Source organism: Pseudorca crassidens, chromosome 7, assembly GCF_039906515.1.
Source record: "Pseudorca crassidens isolate mPseCra1 chromosome 7, mPseCra1.hap1, whole genome shotgun sequence".
In the NCBI taxonomy this organism is placed as follows: Eukaryota; Metazoa; Chordata; class Mammalia; order Artiodactyla; family Delphinidae; genus Pseudorca; species Pseudorca crassidens.
The window spans coordinates 19,559,020-19,581,825 of record NC_090302.1 but is presented as its reverse complement, the minus strand read 5'-3'; the positions used below and the strand labels follow the sequence as shown (position 1 = coordinate 19,581,825).

The window sequence follows — 22,806 nt, the reverse complement described above, 5'->3', positions numbered from 1 at the left end:
GCTCTCTCCTGTCCTGTCTGCTGCCACACTTGAAGATTCTTCCAGGCCAGGAAGAAGTTCTTTCCCTCTTGCTTCACCAAGGTTGCCAGCTAGTTGGCAGCTAACCCTCAGACATGGGCCTGTAACCCTTGCAAACATGACAGGACGAAGGGGCTAAATGCTGAGTAAGGGTGGCTTTGGCTGGGGTTTGTGGTTATTTGGATTTGTCTGTAGTTGAGGCCCTGATAATTTCATTCATAGCCATTCATTCACTAACTCAGATGTGTGTAACAATAGCTGGGGGCCAGCTCTGAGCATGGGCAGAAACAGCCCTGTGCCCCAAAGGTTTATTCTCCTCTTGGGAAAGGGGACACTGAACATTGACCATAGCGAGTGCTAGGTGTGGCCATAGGTTAAGGAAGAGTAACTATAAGGATGGGGGACTGGCTTGGGCTCAGGACAGGAGAGGGCTCCTAGAAGAAGGGCCCTTTCAGCTGAGACCTGAGAATGTCAGTTATCTGGGCAACGAGGTGAGGATGAGGTTTGAGGGTTACCTTCCAGAGGGAGAAGGATGGCAACCACTGAGAACTGGAAGTGAGAGAGAGCACAGGTGTAGGAGGAACGAGAGATGGTCTGTGCTCTTGGAGCTTAGGGTTTTCAGAGGTTGGGGGACAGCGGGTAAAGATGAGTACAGGATAGGCTGGGGGGTGGGGAGGGGCTAGGGCCTACCACAGAGAGCCTTGTGAATCCATCAAGATAACGCCACTGAAGACTGCTTTCCAGTGGACTTTACTAGGTATTACTCACCTTTTGTCAGATTTCATTCATCTTTCTCCATTCTCCATGGAGCCCCCATTCCCTCACGCCATAGTGCTAGGCCTTGCCATTTACTGTATTTTCGGAGATGCAAAAGAATTGCCCAGAAATGCAGTTCACTTTTTTCTTTTTTTAAAATTTATATGTGGCTGCATTGGGTCTTCGTTGCTGCACAAGGGCTTTCTCTAGTTGTGGCGAGCGGGGGCTACCCTTCGCTGCGGTGCGCGGGCTTCTTGCGAGCCACAGCTACTGAGCCCTCGTGCCACAACTACTGAAGCCCGTGCGCCTAGAGCCCATGCTCCGCAACAAGAGAACCCACCACAACGAGAAGCCTGCAGTTCACTTTTACTCAGCACTTTCTGCTAAGCACTTCATCATCTCATTTAATTCTTAAAATCTCTCAGTTTAGCAGATATCCTTTTATAAATGAGGGAATTGAAACTCAGAGAGGGGAACTGGCCTGTGCAAGTTCACATACCAGTGAGTGGTGGAGCCTGGTCAGCCAGTTCCAAAGGTCCACATCTTTTGCCTCCTTAGCAAAGGAGGCTGATGTTCAACATTCAAGCTAGAGAGACAGGCAGTGAGAATGCAGAGTGAAGGTAGCTCAGCTGAAAGGGCAGGAGTATGACATCTGGCTTCATGTAGGAGGTAGGCCTTGCTGGGGAGGCAGGATTTATTTATTTATTTATTATTTTAAAAAAATTTAAACCTATTTTATTTATTTTTGCTGTGTTGGGTCTTCGTTTCTGTGCCAGGGCCCTCTCCAGTTGCGGCAAGCGGGGGCCACTCCTCATTGCGGTGCACGGGCCTCCCACTTTCGCGGCCTCTCTCGTTGCGGAGCACAGGCTCCAGACACGCAGGCTCAGCAGCTGTGGCTCACGGGCCTAGTTGCTCCACGGCATGTGGGATCCTCCCAGACCAGGGCTTGAACCCGTGTCCCCTGCACTAGCAGGCAGACTCTCAACCACTGCGCCACCAGGGAAGCCAGGGAGGCAGAATTTAGATGGTGACCAGTTCACACACCTGTCCCAGGATCCCTTTCAACATCCAGTCAGCAGGTAGGAGACCTCCAACAGCCCATGAATCTTGCTCCCATGCCCCCAGATTGTGTTTTGGGAAATTAGGCAAACTAAATAGAGATCTTGTGTGTCTTGCTCAGTGGTACCCAGAACAATGGCTGGCACTCGGCAGGCACTCGGTGTCGATCTTTTGATGAATAAATGAATAAACTAATTTTTAGTAGCCTGCTTCCTGGATGCTCACTTGTCTGATGAATGAGGATCCTGCCTGGGCAGCATCAGCTGCTTATTCCTCAATCACTGCTCTGCTCGTGTCCCCAAGCACTCCACCTCTGCCTCTGGCAGAGCATGAAGACAGCTATATCTGCCTAAATTAAAATTGCACCCATATTCTGACTCGGCAAGTCCACTTGTAGATAGGCAGCCTGTGGCATGTACCCGGCACTGTGGCTATGACCATCCCAGCAAGGCCTGTGAGCAAGAGTGGGAATTCCCCTTACATGTCCACGAGCGGAGAGAGGCAAAGGAAAGAAAGCCTTCCTATTACAGTACATGGAGGTGTGTGCGCACCCCTTAAAAAGAAACCAGACAGGAGTGTTCTGGCATGAGGTGAATGCCAAGGAACTTTGCTGAATGAAAAAGCAGGGTGTCCAACAGAATAGAACAGGCTCCCTTTTGTGGAAATGCACAGTGTACACATCTGTCTATACCTTTCTATGGAAATGTACGCAAGGGTAGTGCTTTTCTCAGGGAAGGGGTTAGTTGTCACTGTAGACACCCCTGAAGTCTCGAGTGATGGTGCTGGGGGTGGCAGCCAACGTCTAGTGAGCGGCCATCATGTGTCCTGCAGTTGTGTACACTTCACACCAATTATCTAATTAGAGCTTTACACAATCCCATGAAACAGTATCATCTGTTGTTTACAGAAAACTAAGGCACAGAGAGGTTAAACACTATAGCGAAGATGACCTAAAAAATCGGAGACACCTGGCTTAGAGCTCAGGGAGCCTGATCCCCAAACCGATGCTGTTAACACAGTGCACATATAACTTTTCATTAAAAAACAAGTCCCTAAGAAATTTCTGGTCCAAATATTTCTTCATCCACCGGGTCCCGTGACTGTCAGACATGGGCTGGACCTCAGAGGCAAGCCGCTGCTCTCAAGACGGGGAGACCGAGGCTCCGAGGGGGGTTGGAACTCTTTCCGTCCGGGGCGCGGAGACCACCCCCCCCCCCCCCCCCGCCCCCGCGCCCCAGAAGCGACGCGCTTGGTCGGCGAGCGCCGAGGCGCCTCCCGGCGTCCCGGGAGGGAGCCCGGCTTATGAAAGGCAGCTCCCAGCTCGGTTCCGAAGCGGGTCTGGGAGCCGGCTTCTCTCTGGGCCCCGAGACGAGCCCGGCGGGCGGCTCCTCCCGGTGGGGTGACCGCGCGGGGCCGCCCCGGCCCGGGGGCGGGACCCGGGAGGGCGGCGCGCGGCGCGGGCGGCGGGCGGAGCGCGGGCAGAGGTGCCCCGAGGCTGCGGCGTTGTGGGGCGGCGGCGCCGCCCGACCTTCGGCGTCCCCGGGACCCCCGGGCGGCGGTGAGGGCGGCGACGGCGGCGCGGACGGGTGAGTGTGCACGGGCCCGGGGCGCGCCCCCTGTGTTTGCGCGCGGGCCCGGGCGCGGGCGGCCGCGAGCCCTGATTTGAGCCGCGCGGGTCCCGTGCTGCCGCTGGGCTCCCGTGTCTTGGTCTGGGGTGGGCGCCGCGGGCCGCGTCCGCGTTCTTCCTGCGCCTTTGGGCCCCATTTCCCTCTGTCGTGCGTGGGAGCTGCTCTCGGGCGGCTCCTGGGAGCCGGTGGGCTTGGGACAGTGGGAGTGATTTCAGGGTGAAGGAGGCCCAGAGGCAGCAGACCCGGGAGGAGACTTGAGGGCAGAACCTGAAGCTAGACTCAGCTGCCCAAGGCCAAGGCCAGATGCGGCGGAGCATCCCTTGCCCGAATGAGCTCGGTTCCGTTGTGGCTCCATCCCCCACCTGGCTCCTTGACCTTGGAGAGTTCACTTTCGTTTCTGGGTCTTAATTTTCTCATGTGGAAAGTGGAGAGCTTGGAGCCATTGTCTCTCAAGGCTTTTCCACCGCAAAACTACTGTGACAGACCCTCTGTGGTCCCTTGTTGGGACTTTCCAGTTTAACAAAATGAAACCTGACTTGTGAAAACTGTAGGAGTCCCCTTCTCCCCCAACACACACGAAGGCACACATGCACACCCCTCAGTGAGGCACAGGGCCTCCTGGGGAAGCTGGGCACTCAGTGTCTGCAGAAATGGAGACCTTTGCTCAGCGGGACTTTTAGGATATCTTCCTTTGCAGAGGCTTGCCACTCAGCTCAAAAAGATGGATAACTGGAAGGTCTGGTTAAGTGGAATCAGCAGTGGGAGTTAAGGAAGCTGGGGAGTGGATGACCCGTTAGTTACAGGAACCTCAGGGCTGTGCTCACTCCCTGGCTCTGACTCCACCCCTGGTGCCTCTCCCTCCCTCCCTTGTCCCCTAGGGCTAGTGCAGGGCTGAGTGGGGTGGCAGGTCAGGACACACTGATGGGTGATGGGTCAGCACCTGCCCTTGGCCAGTCTTGCCAACAGCCCTCGTGCCCTCTGCAGCCTCCAGGTTGGATGAGGAGCTGCAGGGTGAGTGCAGAGGCTGCCCTGATTGGGCCCATCCTGGCCTCTGGTTTGTACCTCTCCCTACTTGGTAGCCCCTTCTCTTGCTCTACCTTTGCCAAGCCAGGAGCCTCTTTCCCTGCTCCAAGAAGCCTCCTGAAACACTCTTCCCTCATTCCAAGGCGCTGCCGGCTCCCTCTGACTGCCTTCTTTGGTCATTGTCTGTTTGTTATTTCTCTTTCTCTGAGTTTCTCTTTCCCACCAGGTGGTGGTACCCAGCAGGGAGGGCTGAACAGGGACTTAAAATTTTATTTCTGGTTTTATAGTTTAGAAAGCACAGGGCCTGGCACTAGAAGGTTCTTAGGGAGTGTCTGTGGAGTAAAAATAATGATTGCTATATTCCTTTTTGCCCCGTGCTGCTCTCGAGTGATTCAGGTATGAATTCTTTAAACCTCACAACAGCCTCGTTACATTATTCCCATTTACATGTGTAGAAACTGAGGCAGATACAAGTCACTTGCTCCAGGTCGTACACGTGGGAAGTGGCAGGACTGTGCAGGTTGCTTTTATCCATTATGCTAAATGTCCTTCAGGTGAATGAATTCTCCTGGTTGGGACTTTGTGGAGGCTAATTGGGCCAACTGGGGTGCTGGGATTTCTTCTTCCCAAAGACAATGTCTAGTTGTGGGATTTTGCAGCTAATGAACCTCCATGCAGTCTGGAAGGATGTCTGTGCAGCCCCAGCTTGTGGGTGGTCCCTCCTGCCTGGAGGAGGGAGGGTGGGCTCAAGGACCTTTCTGAGATTCCAGTACAGCTTCTCCGGGCAGCAGGTTCCTAGCTATGATGTCCCTGGGTTCCTGGTCTGGAAAATGGATCCAAGGATTCTGTTTGTCTCCTGGGCCTAGGATATAATCAGGTGAGGCAGCAAAGGGCCTCAGTTATTGCCAGGTGCAGGGCAGACATCCTTGGGCTGTTGTTGCTTTCATGCCTCTTGGGGGGTACAAGATAAGAAGGAGGAATTAAGGGGTGATATGACTGACCGGTACTCAGTGATATTTGGGAGTGCCTGCTGTGCGCCAGGCTTGGGCTAGGTAAGGGGAGGTGGTCCCTGCCATCCCACAGCTTGGCAGTTCAGATGCCAACTGGAGCTTGTTACTAGATCACACCTGGGAAATGCAGTCTCCCTCTACCCAGTCTTTTTTTTTTTTTTTTTTTTTTTTGTGGTATGCGAGCCTCTCACTGTTGTGGCCTCTCCCGTTGCGGAGCACAGGCTCCGGACGCGCAGGTCCAGCGGCCATGGCTCACGGGCCCAGCCGCTCCGCGTCATGTGGGATCTTCCCAGACTGGGGCACAAACCCGTGTCCCCTGCATTGGCAGGCAGACTCTCAACCACTGCGCCACCAGGGAAGCCCGACGCAGTCTTTTTTAAGGCGGTTTAAGGAGGAGGCTCAGCGATAGCCAGACCTGGGTGCTGAGGTTCAGGGGCATGGGCATGAGGGGCTTGTATTCTGCAGCGGGATAGCCTGGTCCATCTCCTGTCTCCACAGCTCCCAGCCATCCCACCTTGGGCAGGTCATGTCACATCTTTGGCCCAGTTAAATGGGAAAAACCTGTGAGGAAATGGGCCTTATGATGAGCAGGGTACTGGATGCCATACTTATGTTTCCTTATGTTACCCCCACAGCAGATATGCCAGATAGGCCTCCCTGAACCCATTTTACAGATGAGGTCAGAGCGGCTCAGGGAGTTAAGTACCTGACAGTGAATGTCCCAGAGCATGTGAGGGCTGAGTGAAGGTTCAAATCTAGTCTTTTGGTGCTAAAATCCTTGCTCTTTTCTTTTCATAACGTTTTGCTGCTTTGTATAAACACGGCTCCCCATGATGAATATACCTATCCTGTACTCAGTCAGGAAGGGAAATCCCAGATGCCTGGGAGTGCGGCCTGGTCAGCTCATGAGTTCTCTGTGGGTCCCTCGATGTGTCTGAGCTGGAGAAGATCCCAGAGCAGAGGAGGTCTCAGCCAAGGCCTTGAAGGGTTTTAGCCCTTGCCCCTCACTCCCTCTGAGAACGTTCCTCAGCACGATCAGCAAGTTCACAGTCCAAGGGAAGACTCTGGGTGGCTCTCACTGGTTTGGTGATGGCTTTGGCCTTGAGAGCCTGAGGAGCAGGATCAGGCCTGAAGTTCTTTCTTGTGATGTTGTTTTCTGAAGGCAGGCAAAGCTGAACTGGCTGCTCCAGGATGCACCACAGCTCTGAGAAGGGGAAGCAGAAATCCTGCTGGCTCTGCTATGGCGTGTGAACCGCAGATGGACCCCGGCGGGGCGGCTGGCCCCTTGCCCACCTCCTCCCCTGGGTGGAGCGCCCTGCCTGGCGGGAGCCCTCCTGGCTGGGAGCAAGGTAGGATCATGACCCTTAATTCCTTCCTCCCCTATCCCCCCAGGATGCTGAACTGGACTCACATAGTATGATTGAGGGGAGGGGAGCGGAGGGGCACAAAAGTGTCTTTAGATAAGGGTGGGCATTTGGGGATGTGTTTCCAGGCCACTTTCTGTCATTTCTACTTCTTCTCTCTGTCACCAACTCCTTAGATTGCCCTCTGCCAGGATCCCTGCTGTAGCTTTCTAGCACCTTTCCGCCTTGCCTCTTCTGTTCTCTGCATGGTGTCTCAGAGAGATTTTTTAAAATGCACAGCCAACCAAATCGCTTTCTGTTTCAGTGTTTCCCATTAGGCTCAGCATGAAGATCTATCATTCTCCAGCTTGCCAGGCCTGCCTAAATGGCTCTTGCTGCCCCTGTTTTCTGTTCCTGCCATGCTGCCCTGCCCCAGGACCTTTGCACCTGCTGTCCCTGCTGTGTGTTATGCCCTTTCCCTGCCTCCTTTTCCCTGCTTAATTTCCATCCATCCTTCAGAGCTAAGTCAGATATCCCTTCCATGGGGAATCCTCTCCTGATGGCCCAGCCTAAGCCGGGACCCTCTGATATATTCCTGTTTCTCCCTATAGCAATTACCAGTCTGTAATTAAATAATTACCTGTGTAATAAAGTGCTGAATGTCCAGTTTCCTCACTAGAGTGTAAGCGCCACGAGTGCAGGGTCCCTGTTTTGCTTTGTTCATCACTGTGTCTATAGTACTTAGCACATGGCTTGGCCCATAGTATTATTATTTTTAAAATTTTATTATTATTTATTTTATTTATTTATTTTTCACGGCATTGGGCCTTTGTTGCTGTGTGCAGGCTTTCTCTAGTTGCGGTGAGCGGAGGCTACTCTTTGTTGCAGTGTGCGGCCTTCTCATTGCAGTGGCTTCTCTTGTTGCAGAGCACGGGTTTTCGGCACCCGGGCTTCAGGAGTTGTGGCTCACGGGTTCTGGAGCGCTGGCTCAGTAGTTGCGGCGCACGGGCTTAGTTGCTCCGCGGCATGTGGGATCTTCCCAGACCAGGGCTCGAACCCGTGTCCCCTGCATTGGCAGGCGGATTTTTAACCACTGCACCACCAGGGAAGCCCTTTGCTCATAGTAGATGCTCAATAAGTATTTTGTTGAATGAATGAATGAATGAATGAATGAGTGGCTGGGCATAGGCAAGGGGAGATGGCATTTTGCATTGTGGCTTGTTTCTTAGATGATTTAAAACTTAAAAACAAGGGTTCCTTTTATGACTACTGTTATTAGGAAAGCAGTTCACATACACACATACCAGTAGAATGAAATGGAATGGAATAATTTACCTTCAGCTCTTTGAAGATATAGCTCTACTGGTTTTTGGCAAGCCAGTTCTTGCCCCTTTATAGGAAATAGCTCCCTGCACACACACACACACACACACACACACACACACACACACACACACACACACACACACACACACACACACACACACACACATGCTTCTTTGGTAGCTTTTTAGATCCTTTTTCTTAGCCTAGGTGTAAAAACAAGTATTTCTAAGTGGAGGACTTGCAGTTCTCACGTTGAGGAGCAGATGAGAGAGATTATTACCAAGAATCCAGGAACTCATGGTTTGAAAGGGAAACAGAGACACTATGAAAAGTCCTCACATTGCTCAGGCAAACACTGTCCTCATAGTGCAAAGAGCCAGGCTAGGGGAGTGGTTCTCAACCTCCATGCCTGGGATCCAGCTCAGTGTGTGTTTTCTGCTCTGTGCTGTGCAGTGGAGGGCTAGTCTGAGGCTCCGCACAGCATGACTCCCTGCATTTTGTATGCTACCCTTTCTCTTCACTTCTTCTCTTCTTACTTTCATTTCCCCTGGTACCACCAGGCAAGCTGGTTCTCCTTTCCGAGGTTCAGTTTCCTTTTCCATTGTAATGGTTTTCCACCTTCTAGGAGTCTTGGAGGATTAAATGGAATCACGACTGTGAGCCTAAGCCCGTGCCTGGTGCATAGGATGGGATCAGTCCCTGGAAGCTATTCTTATCGCATTTTATTGTTCTATTTTATTTTGGTCTTGATCTTCTTTTTGTCTGTTTTCCCTCATTTGCTTATTTTTAAATCTAATTTTATCTTTTCATATTTTATTTTATGAAGCCACTTTAAATCCTTTCTGGAACAAGGTGTGGGAAGGTAAAAACCAACACAGCTAAACTGGTGTGCCTTTATGGTAACTTAGGAGCTTTGACAAGCTGGCTTTTAAATTATGACAACAGTAGCAGCCAGTCATTCAGTACCCATTTTGCACCAAGCGCTTAATTTTCATCATCTTAATTATTTGCAAAATCCTCCACAGTGGATATAATCATCCTCTAAGGGGATGGCCAGGGATTAAATTGTTTCTTCAAGGTGCTCTGTTAGTGAGAGGCTGAGTTACCATTTGAACCCCAAAGCATCTAGCTTGTGCTTTCCCCACCTCATTTACACAGGAAGCATTTATTTAGTGCCTACTGTACACCTGGCACTGAACCCAGCTCAGGGGATTCAGTGATGTGCAAAACCAATGTGGGAGTATATAGTCTGATGGAGACAGTGGACTTTAATCAAGTAATTGCATACACATGTGCTCATCTTCAATAAGCATAAAGGAGGAGAGCATGTAGTTATGGGCAGGTTTATCAGACAGATTTGATCTGCTACGAGTTTAGAATGTCAGGGAAGACTTCCTGGGCAAGGGATTAATAAGCTGGAACACAAATGATGACTTGGATATAACGGAGTGAGGCTAGGTGGATGTGTTCTAGGGAGAGAGCCGGAAGAGCATGCACAAAGGCCCTGGGGTGGGAGAGAACACTACATGTCCAAGGGGCTAAGGAGGCTGGGGTGGCAAGACACAGAGTGAGGCTGAGGCTTCAAGGTGAGCTTGGAAGGAGGCTAGTTCTTCGAAGGGCCGGGGGAGCTTGGTAAGGAGGTTGGTTTTTGCCAGAGGACTGGGAGGCTCTTGAAAGTTTTACTCAGAGAATTTGTATTAATCTGATCTGTGCTCTGGCTGCTGTGTGAATGCATCGTAAGAGGAAGAGCAGGTTGGAGAAACCAGTTAGGAGACTACGGCAGGTACAGGGAGAGGTGAAGGGAGCCTGGCCTAGGGTTGTGGTGAAGATACCAAGGGGTGCACGGAGCTGGGAGAGATTTTGTTGGCCCAGGTGGCAGGGCCCAGGGATGGACGGGGTGAGGGGTTAGAGGAGCGTTTGGGTGGGCCAGGGATTCCCAGGAAGGTAGAGCTAGTCATTTTGCTTTAAGACTCAGGGATTAACCCCGAGCTGGGCCCTGAGCCAGCAGGTAACACGTTCATGGTTTAATCCCTTCAGTCCTGCCTCCTTTTCTGAGCAACAGCTACAGAAAACGTGCTGAAATATTCAGCTCCCAGCCCTGCGTGGCTGAACGCTGGGATCATAGAATCTCAGGGCTGGACTACCCTGCAGCAGCTGCCCTGGCTGCTCTCTGGTGGCTCCCTGGGCCTCATACGTGATGGAAGGAGATCTCGGTCCTTCTGTTCAGAGTTTCTCTACTCAGAAGGGAAGTTGGTTTGGCTTCTTTCTGCTGCCCTTCCTCCCTGGACCCGAGGGGATTTCACTGTAGCTGGCCTCCCTCGGGTCTCCTGGTCTGGCTTCATTGCAGCCCTGCAGGGCATCCTCGAATAAATTTGATAGCCATTGTGACAAGCCTGAGATGATGTGTGTTTTTGAGGTATGACTTCACTTGATATATGCTTTTAAAATGTTGAGCGAGTGCAGAGACACGGGGGAGGGCTTGCCTGTAAGTCAGCAGATTAGTTTTCTGTGACTGTTGTAACAGGTGCCACTAACAGTGGCTTAGCAAATGCAGTTCTTCTCTTACAGTTCTGTAGGTTAGAAGTCTGACACTGGCCAGACTGTCGGCTCACAGCCTGACAGCCCTGGTCAGCAAGGCTGCATTCCTTTAGGAAGCTCCAGCGGAGAATCTGTTTCCTTTTCTTTTCCAGCATCTAAAGGCCACCCACAGTCCTTGGCTGCTGAAGCCTTCCGCCATTTGTTTTTTTAAATTTTATATTTATTTATTTACTTGGCTGCGTCGGGTTTTAGTTGCAGCGTGCGGGCGGCACACGGGCTTCTCTCTAGTCGTGGCGCGCGGGCTCTAGAGCACTTGGGCTTAGTTGCCCCGTGGCATGTGGGATCTTAGTTCCCCGACCAGGGATCGAACCTGCGTCCCCTGCATTGGAAGGTGGATTCTTAACTATTGGACCACCAGGGAAGTCGCCTTCCGCCATTTTAAAGCCAGTAATGTTCCATCTCTCTGTACCTTTCTTCCGTAGTCACATCCCTCCTGGCTCTTCTGCTGCCTCCCTCTTCCACTTTTTTTTTTTTTTGCTGCGCTGAGTGGCATGCGGGATCTTAGTTCCCTAACCAGGGATCGAACCTGTGCCCTCAGCAGTGAAAGCGTGGAGTCCTAACCGCTGGACCGCCAGGGAATTCCCTCTCTTCCACTTTTGAGGATCCTTGTGATTACAGTGGGCCCACCCAGATAATCTAGGATAATCTCCCTATTTCAGGCCAGCTGATTAATACCATTAAGTTCACCTGCAACCCCCATTCTCCTTTGCCGTGTAAGATAACGTATTCACAGGTTCTGGGGGTTAGGGTGGGGACATCCTTGGGGGTTCACTGTTGTGCCTACCACATTGTTACCTCTTACTTAGACTCCGAGCCCACCAGGGATGTAAGTTGTTTGGTTGCACTTCCTTTGCCATCCTCGAATAAATGTCTGCTGGATCATCTCCTCAGTGTAATTAGTTGTTCAATCTCTGTTTAAATATCCCTTGTGAGGGGGAGCCCACTACCTCCCAGACTTTGTGTGGACAGAGCTCACATTCTTGAGAAGTTCTTCCTTTGATGGTCTCAAATAATGTCCTAAAAGCCTCCGGCCTCAGTTCTGTCTCCTGGGAGCTTTCCAGTCAAGTCCAGTCCTTCTCCCGTAGGAGTTGGAGGATGGCAAGTCCCTCCTCGCCATGAGAATGTTCTCAAGGCCAGAGGAGGTGATGCCGTCAAGGTCTGGGCTCACCCAAAGTCCTTATTGCTCAGCCCGATGAAGCTCCTGGTCTGCTTTCAGAGCTCCACAACGGCCAGGTCCTCACAGTTCTCCGGATTGACAATACCTGTGCACCCATCTCCTTCGATCTGGGAGCCGCCGAAGAACAACTGCAGACCTGGGGCATTCAGGTGAGCGCTGACTTTATGGAGTCCTTAGTACTTTTTCTTCCATCCATCCATCCATCCATCCACCTGTCTGTCCATCTATCTATTCTATTATCCAATTATTCACAACATTTTTATTAAACACCTACCCTGTGCTCAACATGGTAGGGAATATAAGGAAGATGTCCTCTCCTTCCAATTAATTAACTTAACAGATGTGTGTTTTGGGGTGTCCACCCTGTGCTGGCCACTTAGGCGGTCACTGAGTACTACAGAGGTGACTAGGTCCCCGTGCCTGGTGTCACACTGCTCACAGAGCCCAGTGGGTGAGATAGACATGCGTCAGGTAAAGCAGAACAGTATGGTATAAGTGCTGCAGTAGAGGGATGCACAAGACATTGAAGACACTCACAGGAGAAAGTGATAAACTCAGCTCAGGGAGCAGTGGTTATGAAAGTGTCCGCCTTATAACTAAAGCAGCCCGTTATTATACTGGCAAAATGGGTTTATTCGGTAATAGCAGAAAGTTGCAATTCAGGACAGGCATGCTATAGTAAAAACTGGGCAAGTCTGGAGAAACGAAGGAAAGGACTGTTGTTTTATAGAGGTTAAAGAGAAGTTGGGAGGGGCTCTTGTAAACAAGGAGGCCAGTGGGGGAAACTGGGGGTTCCAAGTGTAGTGGCTTTTCATTGGCTGAGTTGTGACAGCCTCTGGTTGGCTGGGCTATTGCCAGGCGAGGAGAAAATCTTCCTCCTGCTGAGGTAGTAAAAGGCAGAAACCGACCTTCTTCCTGTTGGAGATGCAAGGTGATTCTCTTCGCGTTTGGAGTCTGCGGATGACAATGAGTGGTAGGGCATGAGAGCACCTCCTTCTGGCCTTCCCAACTCCAGTATAAATGAGATTTCCTTTATTCATTCTAACAAAAGCTTTGCAGAGGAGCAGATACTTGACCTGGGCTCTTGAAGGAAAAAAAGGAGTTTGCTGGGTGGACAGGAGGAAGGGCATTTTAGGAGAAGGAACTGCTTCTGCAAAGGGAAGGGTGCGTGAATTCATTAGATGATAATGCAGTACCTTCAAGCATAGTGATTCGAGGCATAGGCTTCACGGGGGTTCCTAGACCTGGATGCAGATCCAGCTCAACTGCTTACTGCCTGGGTGACTTTAGGCAGGTGACTTAACCTCTCTGAGCCACAGTCTCATCATCTGTAAAACGAGGGCAATATTAATACCTATTACACAGGGTTTTTGTATGGATTAAGAGAAGTAGTGCTCGAGGAACACTTGCACTGGCCCTGGCACATAGTAAATGTTCAATAAATTGTGGTATTGCTATTAAGTTCCCACAGGTGTGGTTCTTGCTCTTCTCAAATTCTCCAGCATGATTAGGCCTTCATCTTCACTGCCCAGGGAGGATTATTTATGGCTGAGGAAGCTACATTGCTAATTTTACCTTGAAGACTTGAGAGTTTACTCCTTTAAAACAGAATTGCATTATGGTTTAAAACAACATTTTATCACCATTAAAGGGAAACTTTCCAAGTTGACAGTACTAGCCCCACATCAGCACATGAGCTGGTTTTGCTTCTCACGCTTCCTTTCAGCCTTTGTACAAAAAGAACATTTTTCTTAAACAGTTGTCTTCAGATTGGGTTTTCTTAACTGATGAACAGTTTACATCTTGTTCTACCATGTTCCTAAATATCTCTAATGATTAAATTCTGTGTTCTTAAGCAATCCATTCTCATAGGACCTTTGCTCTATGACATTTTTTGTTTGGGCAGGAAGATGTGAATTTTCAGTATCTTGGACTGTATTAATAGTTATTGATGGTACAGTTTGAGAATAACACTTGTGTATCAAGTGTTCACTACGGAACCAGCACCGGGCTTGTGTACACATACACTTAGACACACATATCTATCTAAGTAAGAGAACAGAGGCCCCCAAAGATGTCCAGATAATATGTGTCTACATACTATACGTATATTTATTGTATTTATTGTAAATATTGTATATGTATTATCTTATTTAATATGCCTGTCACCTCTACAAGTTGTACTTTGATTATCCTCATTTTATCTTATTTATTTATTTTTAAAAATTTTATTATTTTATTATTGATGGCTGGCTGACTCCATGGCCTGCACCTTAACCATTAGGCTATCCTGGATCTGCTGTGAGGTGCTGAGCCTTGGGCTACAGGGATCCCTCTCCTGGATGTCCTCCTGGATCTCGAGCTGTCCCATCTCCCCAGTGGTGCCTGTCCTTCTCTGAGCTGGAAGCTGCACCCTGTGATTGCCACGCCGTGCTCCATGCTCCCCATTCTGCCTTTGGGGGCAGCCAGGAATGCACCTCACCCCCCTTCCACGTGATAGCCACGTGAACTGGCCACAACACCCCTGCTGGTGGGAAGGAGTGGGGTGTGGTTCTCCGTGGCTGACAGGTCTCTTTCCCTTGGGTGGCCAAGCAGGTCCCGGCTGAGCAGTACAGGAGCCTGGCTGAGAGTGCCCTCTTGGAGCCCCAAGTGAGAAGATACATCATCTACAACTCGAGGCCTATGCGGCTGGCCTTCGCTGTGGTAAGAGCGAGGGAGGCCTCTGAGGCACTGCTAAATTCGGCGCAGTGCCCTGGAGCCTGTTGGTGTGGGTCACGGGTTTGGGGGCTGGTGGCTGGGCTGCCTGGGAGAGAGCAGTACACCTGGACCTGGGTTTGGTGTAAGAGGAGATTCATGGGGGAGAGTTGTAACCAGCTCCCCATGCAGAGGATGGGAGGCAGGGTTTATTAAGGCCAGAGCTGGGGGATTGGGAATCTGTAGACCCACCACTGAGGCTCTGGGCTCAGTGTCTGGCTTTGTCAGGGCTTTCCTCCTCTCTGGCACTTGGTTTCCCCATCTGTTCAACAGATTGGTCTATTTCGGCTCTAGTCACATATGTGTGTGTGTATACATATAAACATATGTATACTCCTATATATGTACGTAAACACACACAGGCAGACAGAATATGGCGCAGCCAGTGTTGGAACCCGGGCACTCTGGTTTCTGCATCTGTGCTCTTAACCACTGTGACCTGCCACTCCTCTGCATGTATAAATGGTCAAAAAGCACTCTTGACTCCCATGTCCTGCTTCTGGGAGGGGAAGGGATGGCCACTGGCAGTTACTGATTTCCTAAGAAGTGCTAGGCTGTTACATAGGTTATCTTATTAACCCTTATAACAACACTGTGAAGTAGGTATTATTATCCCCATTTTACGGATGAGGAAACTGAGGCCCAGAGAGTTGTTACAACTTGTCTAAGGCCACCTAGCTGTTGAAGGATGAACGTGGGCTTCTGATTCAAATTTATCTCACTCCCAAGCCCCCCCCCCCTTTTCTGTTTTATTTGAATTCAGAGTAAGCAAGGATTTGGAGTGGCTATTCTAACCCCTTGCCTCTCCCTTTGCTTTTGAACAAAGAACAAGGGCCCATTCCCACAGACCACCCCAATCTCCCGCCCCCATCAGTCTCTGACTGGCCTTGTGAGCTCGCGCATCCATGGAGGGCGTCAGAAGTGGCCAGAGGGTGTCCCTTGGAATGGAGCGGCTTCGTTTGAGGACTGGTGTTGCTGATGGTGCCCTTTCTCTGGCTTCTTGCAGGTGTTCTACGTGGTGGTATGGGCCAACATCTACTCCACCAGCCAGATGTTCGCCCTGGGGAACCACTGGGTGGGTGTGCTGCTCGTGACCCTGGCTGCCATGAGCCTGACCCTGACTCTTGTGCTCATTTTCGAGAGACACCAGAGGAAGGTAAGACATCCGGGGACTCCAGCCATGCTCCCTCCAGAAAGGCTGTGTGGACAGGATAATCCCAAGTCAGATTTTTCTTTTACCTGCTTCAAAGAATTTCCCCAACCATGAAAATTCACCCTGGCCCATGTGCCCAGTGACTAAAAGAAATCAAATCACACGTGTGATTAAATCCTTCCTGTTTTTCTCTCTGATGCCTGTGGGTTGTTTTTCTGGAAGCAGGCTGTGTTTTGAGAGAGTCTGGGAGCGGGGAGGATGACACTTTGAGGCGACTGAGCCCTTCCATGCACCTCCTCTGCCTGGGTGCTCGCCACGGCCCTGTGAGCGAGGGTGTTTCCTGGACCCACCTCACAGCATGGGGTACCTGGGGAGAGGTGGATGGACTCTACCTGGTGCTTGGTTGACAGTTGTGTCTCATTTAACCCCAGTAACGACCTCTGAGGCAGAGAGTGGGTGGGTGATCAGGGAGTTTAGGTAACTTGTCCCAATCCCACTCTGAGTGGCAGAGTGGAGGTTCAAAGCCTGAACCCTCTGATTCCTGATCTCATTCACAAAGGAGATCGATAGCCCCTGGCTTAATGTATGGTTTGCTAATTGTCTTCTGCTTCTTCAACATCTGTCTTTTGTTACTGTTGAGCACTTCATATGTGGTAGGTCATCTACTAAATGCTTTATATCCATTAACTCATTAAACCCCCCAGTAAACCTCTGGGTAGAGGCTTTTACGTTCATTTTGCAGGTGAGGAACCCGAGGCTCCGAAAGGCCCAAGAAGTAGTCCAAGGTCATGCTGCTAATAAATAGCAGAGCTCGAATTCAAGGCCAGGACGCTCAGATTCCAAGCCACATTCTCAGTCAATACCCAACTCTATTGGTGTTCTGTGGCTGTAACAGATAACCATAAATGTAGTGGCTTAAAACAACCGAAATGTGTTGTGTTACAGTTCTGTAGTTTAAAAGTTTGACGGGGCTGGGCTGCCTCCTTTCTGGAGCCTCTAGGGGGGGAATCTGTTTCCTTGTCTTTTCCAGCTCCTGGAGGCCACCTGCGTTCCTTGGCTCATGGCCCCTTCCTCCATCTTCAAAGCCAGCAGTGGTGGGTTGAGTCCTTCTCGCATTCTTGACTCTGAGTCTTCTGTCTCCCTCTTCTACTTTCAAGGCCCCCTGTGATTACATTGGGCTGTCTAGATAATCTGGGACAATCTTCCCATTTTAAGGCTAACTAATTAGCAACATTAATTCCATCTACACCCTTAATTTTTCTGTGCCAAGTAACAAATTCACAGGTTCTGGGAAGTAGGATTTACACATCCTTGGGGGACCCTTATTCTGGCAACCACCCCTCCGCTATCTTTCCAGCTGCTTCAGAAGCTCCCCTAGCACCTGGCACAGAGCTGGACTTTGAGATCTTTAGCAAACACTCCACTCTTGCCTCACTCAGGAGGAGAGGGCGGGATGTTGGGAAATGTGGTCAGGGTTCAGGGGTATGAGTTCCATTTAGTGCCTGTGCTCACAGGGACAAATAGGAACTTCATGGCTTAATCATTCTGAAAGGATCTTTGTCGGGCTTTGCGATGAGGCTGACAGAATAATGCTGCCCTTGGGCTCTGCTGAAGCTCTCATGGCCCCTGTGTTTGGCCTATAAAAAAATCAGTGGGGCTGGCTGCTTCTGCAGCAAGAACCTTCTCTTGGGGAGGAGGAAGAAGCAAAGTGCCCTGCTTTATCAGGAGCAAGCAAAATATCTGGCACCTGGCAGGTGCTTCAGGGAGGCAGTTCAGGGAATGCCTGCTGTGGCTCTCTGCCTCCTTCCTCCCTTTCTTCCTTATTCAGCTGGCATTTATGAAGCCTCCGCAAGTGCCTAGGAGATGTGCCAGGCACAGGGCACAGAGACAAACAAGACCCTGGATCTTTACGTGTAGGGGCAGCGTGGAGGCCCCAGGTACATAATAGCCCTTCTGTCATCACTGTTTGTTGATCCCCTCCAGTATCCTTACTTTCTCATATGACCATCGTTTAATGAGCACTTATTATGTGTTCTGTGTTTGGGGCCTGATATCCATGCCCAACAACAACCTCACAAGGAGGCAGGGTACCTCTGCCATTTGCTAGCCCTGCAGCTTGGGGTGATTTATTATTTAACCTCTCAGGGCCTTAGTTTTCTCATCTGTACAATGGGATAATAATTTTAGCTCCCTCATAGGATTGTTGGGAGAACTAAATGACTTAATAATACATGCAACGTGCTTATAATCTTACTTGGTGTTACATAAATGCTCACTATGTATCAACTGTTATGATTATTTACTCTTCACTAGTGGTGAAACCAAAGCTCAGAGAGGTTAAGTAACTAGTCTGTGGTCACACAGCCTTGCTCAGGTCTTCCTCTGAGCCTCAGCTCAAGGACTTCTTTATCCTCGGATCCCTCATCTCTCAGGACCATGCAGATCCCCCTTCCTGACCATTGTCACTCTTACTGTTTGTGTCCTACCCGCATCACATAGCATCCTTGAGAGCCTCAGCATTTGTACACACTGCCTTGTTTTCCCCTTGTTTGGGTCATTATTAGCCTTTTTCAAGATCAGAAGGCTTATGAAGGCAGGCAAGACTCTGTCTTTTATCCCCTAGAGAGTAAAACACATCACTAGGGTATGTTGAAAATTCCTAAAAATATTCGTTTGTGGCCAACATGGTACAGTGGAAAACATGGTGTTTTCAGTTGAGTATTGTCATCATAAAGATATTACTAGGTGACATATATCGAGTGTTCATTCTTCCAGGTGTCCTACGTGTATTAACTCATTTTATCCCTATTCTAACCCTTATTGTTAGGGGGTGTTATCTCCAATTTGGACGTGAGGGTGTGGAGGCAGAGATGGTGACTAATTTGCCCAGGGTTATATAGGTAGTTAAGAGATGGAGTCAGGACCTGAAATCTTGGTGATAGGGGTTTCTGAAAGGGTGAACACCCTTGCTAAAGTTCTAGGCAAAACAAAATATAATCACCCCTTGATTTTTATAATACAGGCAGACTTTGGAGATACTGTGGGTTTGGTTCCAGACCACTGCTATAAAGCGGATATCACAGTAAAGAGAGTCACATGAATTTTTTGGCTTTCCAGTGCATATAAAAGTTATGTTTACACTAAACTGTAGTCTATTAAGTGTGTAAAAGCCCTATGTCTAAAAAAAAGCAATGCACATACCTTAGTTAAAAAATAACGCTAGTGGAAAGATGGCGTCAATAGACTTGCTCGACTCAGGATGTCACAAACATTCAGTTTGTTAAAAAAAAAAAAAAAAAAGGCAGTATTTGTAAAGCGCAATAAAACGAAATGCAATAAACGAGGTGTGGCATTCCTGGAAAATTCAATGTATTTTAAAACCTGTTCACAAAACACTTTAGGTTTATATGTAAAATGGAATTAGGTTGGCCAGTCAGAGAATTATGAAGAGAGTTTTTCACATGTGCTCGTGCCCAGTGGGACATTTAGGGTTCAGGTAGGCTGGGGGACAGTTCTTCCACGTGCAAAATTCTCTGTCATGGGACGTGGCCTACAGTGGAAGTCATGTGTTTAGCATCCCTGGTCCTCGTCCCTAAATGCCAGCATTGCCTGTCCTGTGCCTGTGACAACCGTAAGGGCCTTCTCACACATTCAGAAGCTCCCTACAGGGGTCCTTCCTGTTTTGGGGACCATTGGGTTGCCTTCTAATTGCATCTGAAAGTCCTTGTAGGGTCTTATAGAGCTTTGGGTCCTGTCACCCTTCCTCTCCTCTCCTGCCCGGTCTGCTTAGAGCTTTGGGTCCTGTCACCCTTCCTCTCCTCTCCTGCCCGGTCTGCTTAGCACCTACTTTGTCATCCATGGCGTCAGTTGGTTCTGGTGGGAAAAGAAGGAGATGGATTCCCAGAGCCCCGCTCCGAGGGCCAGTCACTGGGTTAGGTAGTATGGAAAGTAGGTGCTTTATTTCCACGATCGATGCTCAAAGCTCTCCAACCCCCTCCTCCCTCAGATATGTGTGGCCCCCGACTGTGTCCCAGGCACCGGGTTAAGTGCGTCACACACACAATCTCAGTTCAATCTCACCATGTTCCTAAGGGCCGGAGATGCTTTTTATCCTTCTTCAACAACTGAAGAAAGCAAGACTCAGAAGGGACACATTTGTCCAGGGCCACACCGCTGGGAAGTAGCAGAGCTGGGCTTCACCCGAAGCTCTCTGACACTGTTGAATTTATTGTCCCAACAATGCCACAGTCTGTTTTATGGGGGAGACAATGGATGTGTCTTGGAGACCAGGATTGTCCCGTGGTGTCTCGGGGAGGGACAGTGTGTGGTTATTGCTCAGGCCCAAGAGCTCCCCGGCAGCATGGAGGTTGGGCCATGGGGCTGGCGTTTGTCTTACAGGCCAACGCCAACACGGATCTGAGGCTGGCGGCTGCCAACGGAGCCCTCCTGAGACACCGGGTGCTGTTGGGGGTGACAGACACGGTGGAAGGCTGCCAGAGTGTGATTCAGGTACTGTGTCTCGGAGTGACCTCTCCAGTGGACCCACTTTGGGGCTGGGCTCTCCCAGTCTGTGCAGTGTCTCCCGGAGTCTGCTAATGGAGATGGCGTCGGCAGCCCCTCCTTCCTCTCTGCTCCAGTGTTTCTTTCTGGAGACTCCTCTCTGGGTGGTAACCAGCAGCCTAGAACCTCCACGAGGCGGGGCTGGAAGGGAAGCTCGGCGACCATCCAAGCCACATTCCTCATTGAACATTTATTCAGCAAAGAGATGGGGCCTCCTCTGTTTCGAGCCCTCAGTACCCAGACAAGGTCCCTGGGGAGGCAGGTCAGACCCTGAGGGCCTTGTCCTCCTGGCATGGTTGTTTTCTTGGCCCCAAGGCAATGGGGAGATCTGAAGTGACTAGAGAGGTCACACAGTGGGTCTGGGACACAGCTGGGCTGGTTGAGGCCCAGGGCGCCTGAGCCTGGCTGGGGTCTGCCTGGGAGGATTGATCAATCTCCTCAGCACCACGTCCTCATTCTTAGCTGCTGAGGGGCCCAGGGTGTGGGTACGGGTGGGCCCCCAGCGGGCACAGGGTTCGACATTTTCCAAATCTGCACACGAAGCCACTTGTCTACCAGACCCCATCGTGCCAGGGGGCGGGGGGGCTCTGGGAGAGAGCAGAATGGCATGCTCACGCCGGAGACCGGGATGAATCTGGTCATCCCCAGAAGGGCAAGCCTGCAGCGAGGAGGCAGGAGGTGAGGCCCGTCTCAGAGATGGAGAGTTCAAGGTCGGGTGGGCTTTGGCCTCAGCAGTCACGGCTGCTTCTCTCCCCAGCTCTGGTTTGTCTACTTCGACCTGGAGACCTGTGTGCAGTTTTTGTCCGACCATGTTCGAGAAATGAAGACGAGCCAAGAGGTGAGATACCTTAAGTGAAAAGCAAAAAAATAAACCAGGAGGCTAGGTTGTATAGATTGCATTACCTCAGCGTTGGAACAAGTGTCTAAGGAAAAGTTACTTGGAGGGAAGAATACCTCTGTGGAGTCATGGTTGTTTTTGCCTAGGGAATTATGGCTGTTTTTCTCTTCCTTTTTAAAGAATTTCTTTTTAAATAGAATTATTTATTTATTTATATTTAATTTTTGGCTGCGTTGGGTCTTTGTTGTGGCGAGCGGGGGCTACTCTTCGTTGCGGTGCGCGGGCTTCTCATTGCGGTGGCTTCTCTCGTTGCAGAGCATGGGCTCTAGGCGCTTGGACTTCAGTAGTTGTGGCGCGTGGGCTCAGTAGTTGTGGCTTGCGGGCTCTAGCGCGCAGGCTCAGTAGTTGTGGCACACGGGCTTAGTTGCTCCGCGGCATGTGGGATCTTCCTGGACCAGGGCTCGAACCCATGTCCCCTGCATTGGCAGGCGGATTCTTAACCACTGTGCCACCAGGGGAGTCCTCTTTTCCTTTTTAACTAGTCGCATTTTCCACATTTTCTACAGTGAATATAAATTTTATCTATAATAATAATGAATAACAGTGAGAATATATTTCATTTATAACAACAACAATAATAAAGATTCTGGCAGAGGAAAATACCGTATATTTAGATGACTTTCACTCGTTTGAAATCCTGAATGTTTTGAGAAGGAACGGGGAGAGTTTGCTCCAGTTCCACAGAGGAGGAAACTGAGGCTCTGAGAAGCCGCATAGCTGGTTGGTGATGCCAAGTTTGGAGCCCAGCTCGCCTGTCCTCGAGCCCTGTGCTTCTTCCCTGGGATCCATTTTCGGGCCCCTGCAAGTGCTGTAGTTGGCTTTGAAGTCAGGATCGTGGCTTAGCCCTGATCCGGACCCATTGGTTCCTGTGTGGCTTTGGGCAATTCCTTTGAGCTCCAGTTTGCTCATCTGCAGCATATGGGTAAAGATTCCCACGTCCCAGGCTGCTTTGAGGAGCAGATGAGAGCATGGAAGGAAAAGTGCTTCTGAACATACTTTTGCAGGAATGATCTGATCTCTCCAGAGTCTCCTGAGGTCAGCATCTGAGTCTGTAGACGGTCTATCCGTCCTGTGTGGGTCTGCGGCTCAGGGAACCACCCGGCATCCTCCAGCCACCTAACTTAACCACCGAGCCCCTCTCTGTTTCCTTTGCAGTCCTTGCTGAGAAGCAGATTGAGCCAGCTGTGTGTTGTCATGGAGACTGGGGTGAGCCCCACGGTGGCCGAGGGGCCAGAGAACCTGCTGGAGGAAGCTCCTCTCCTGCCCAGCAGTCCTCGTCCCACGGAGAGGCCACTCATGCAGACCGAGCTTCGCCAGCTTATTCCTGAGGCTGAGCCGGAGGTAACAGGCACCTGGGCCAGTCAGGTCCCCTCCTCCCCAACCAGGTGTTTGCATAGAGTCCGTGTGGGGCTCTCAAGTTCTAGATTCCTGGGGACATGCCTTTACTGGGTTGGTAGGGACCATACACGTCTTCTAGCCTACCAGTTTTCAATATTCTTTTCC

General features: G+C 50.4%; 1 protein-coding gene across 4 annotated transcripts in view; it reads left to right on the top strand.

The window, feature by feature from the left end:
- Positions 1–22,806, top strand: part of TMEM268 (transmembrane protein 268) — a 31,082-nt gene that overhangs the window by 3,576 nt on the left and 4,700 nt on the right. Inside the window, exons 1-8 of one of the 4 annotated variants that reach the window (XM_067743545.1) lie at positions 3,284–3,419; positions 6,657–6,843; positions 11,978–12,087; positions 14,531–14,641; positions 15,699–15,848; positions 20,244–20,354; positions 21,163–21,243; positions 22,459–22,644. In XM_067743545.1, the coding sequence (XP_067599646.1) occupies positions 6,735–6,843; positions 11,978–12,087; positions 14,531–14,641; positions 15,699–15,848; positions 20,244–20,354; positions 21,163–21,243; positions 22,459–22,644 (858 nt within the window). In that variant the 5' untranslated portion in view covers positions 3,284–3,419; positions 6,657–6,734. Of the gene's footprint in view, positions 1–3,283; positions 3,420–3,658; positions 4,473–6,656; positions 6,844–11,977; positions 12,088–14,530; positions 14,642–15,698; positions 15,849–20,243; positions 20,355–21,162; positions 21,244–22,458; positions 22,645–22,806 lie in introns of those variants that run through there. The other 3 variants (XM_067743543.1, XM_067743544.1, XM_067743546.1) reach the window with 3 other exon arrangements.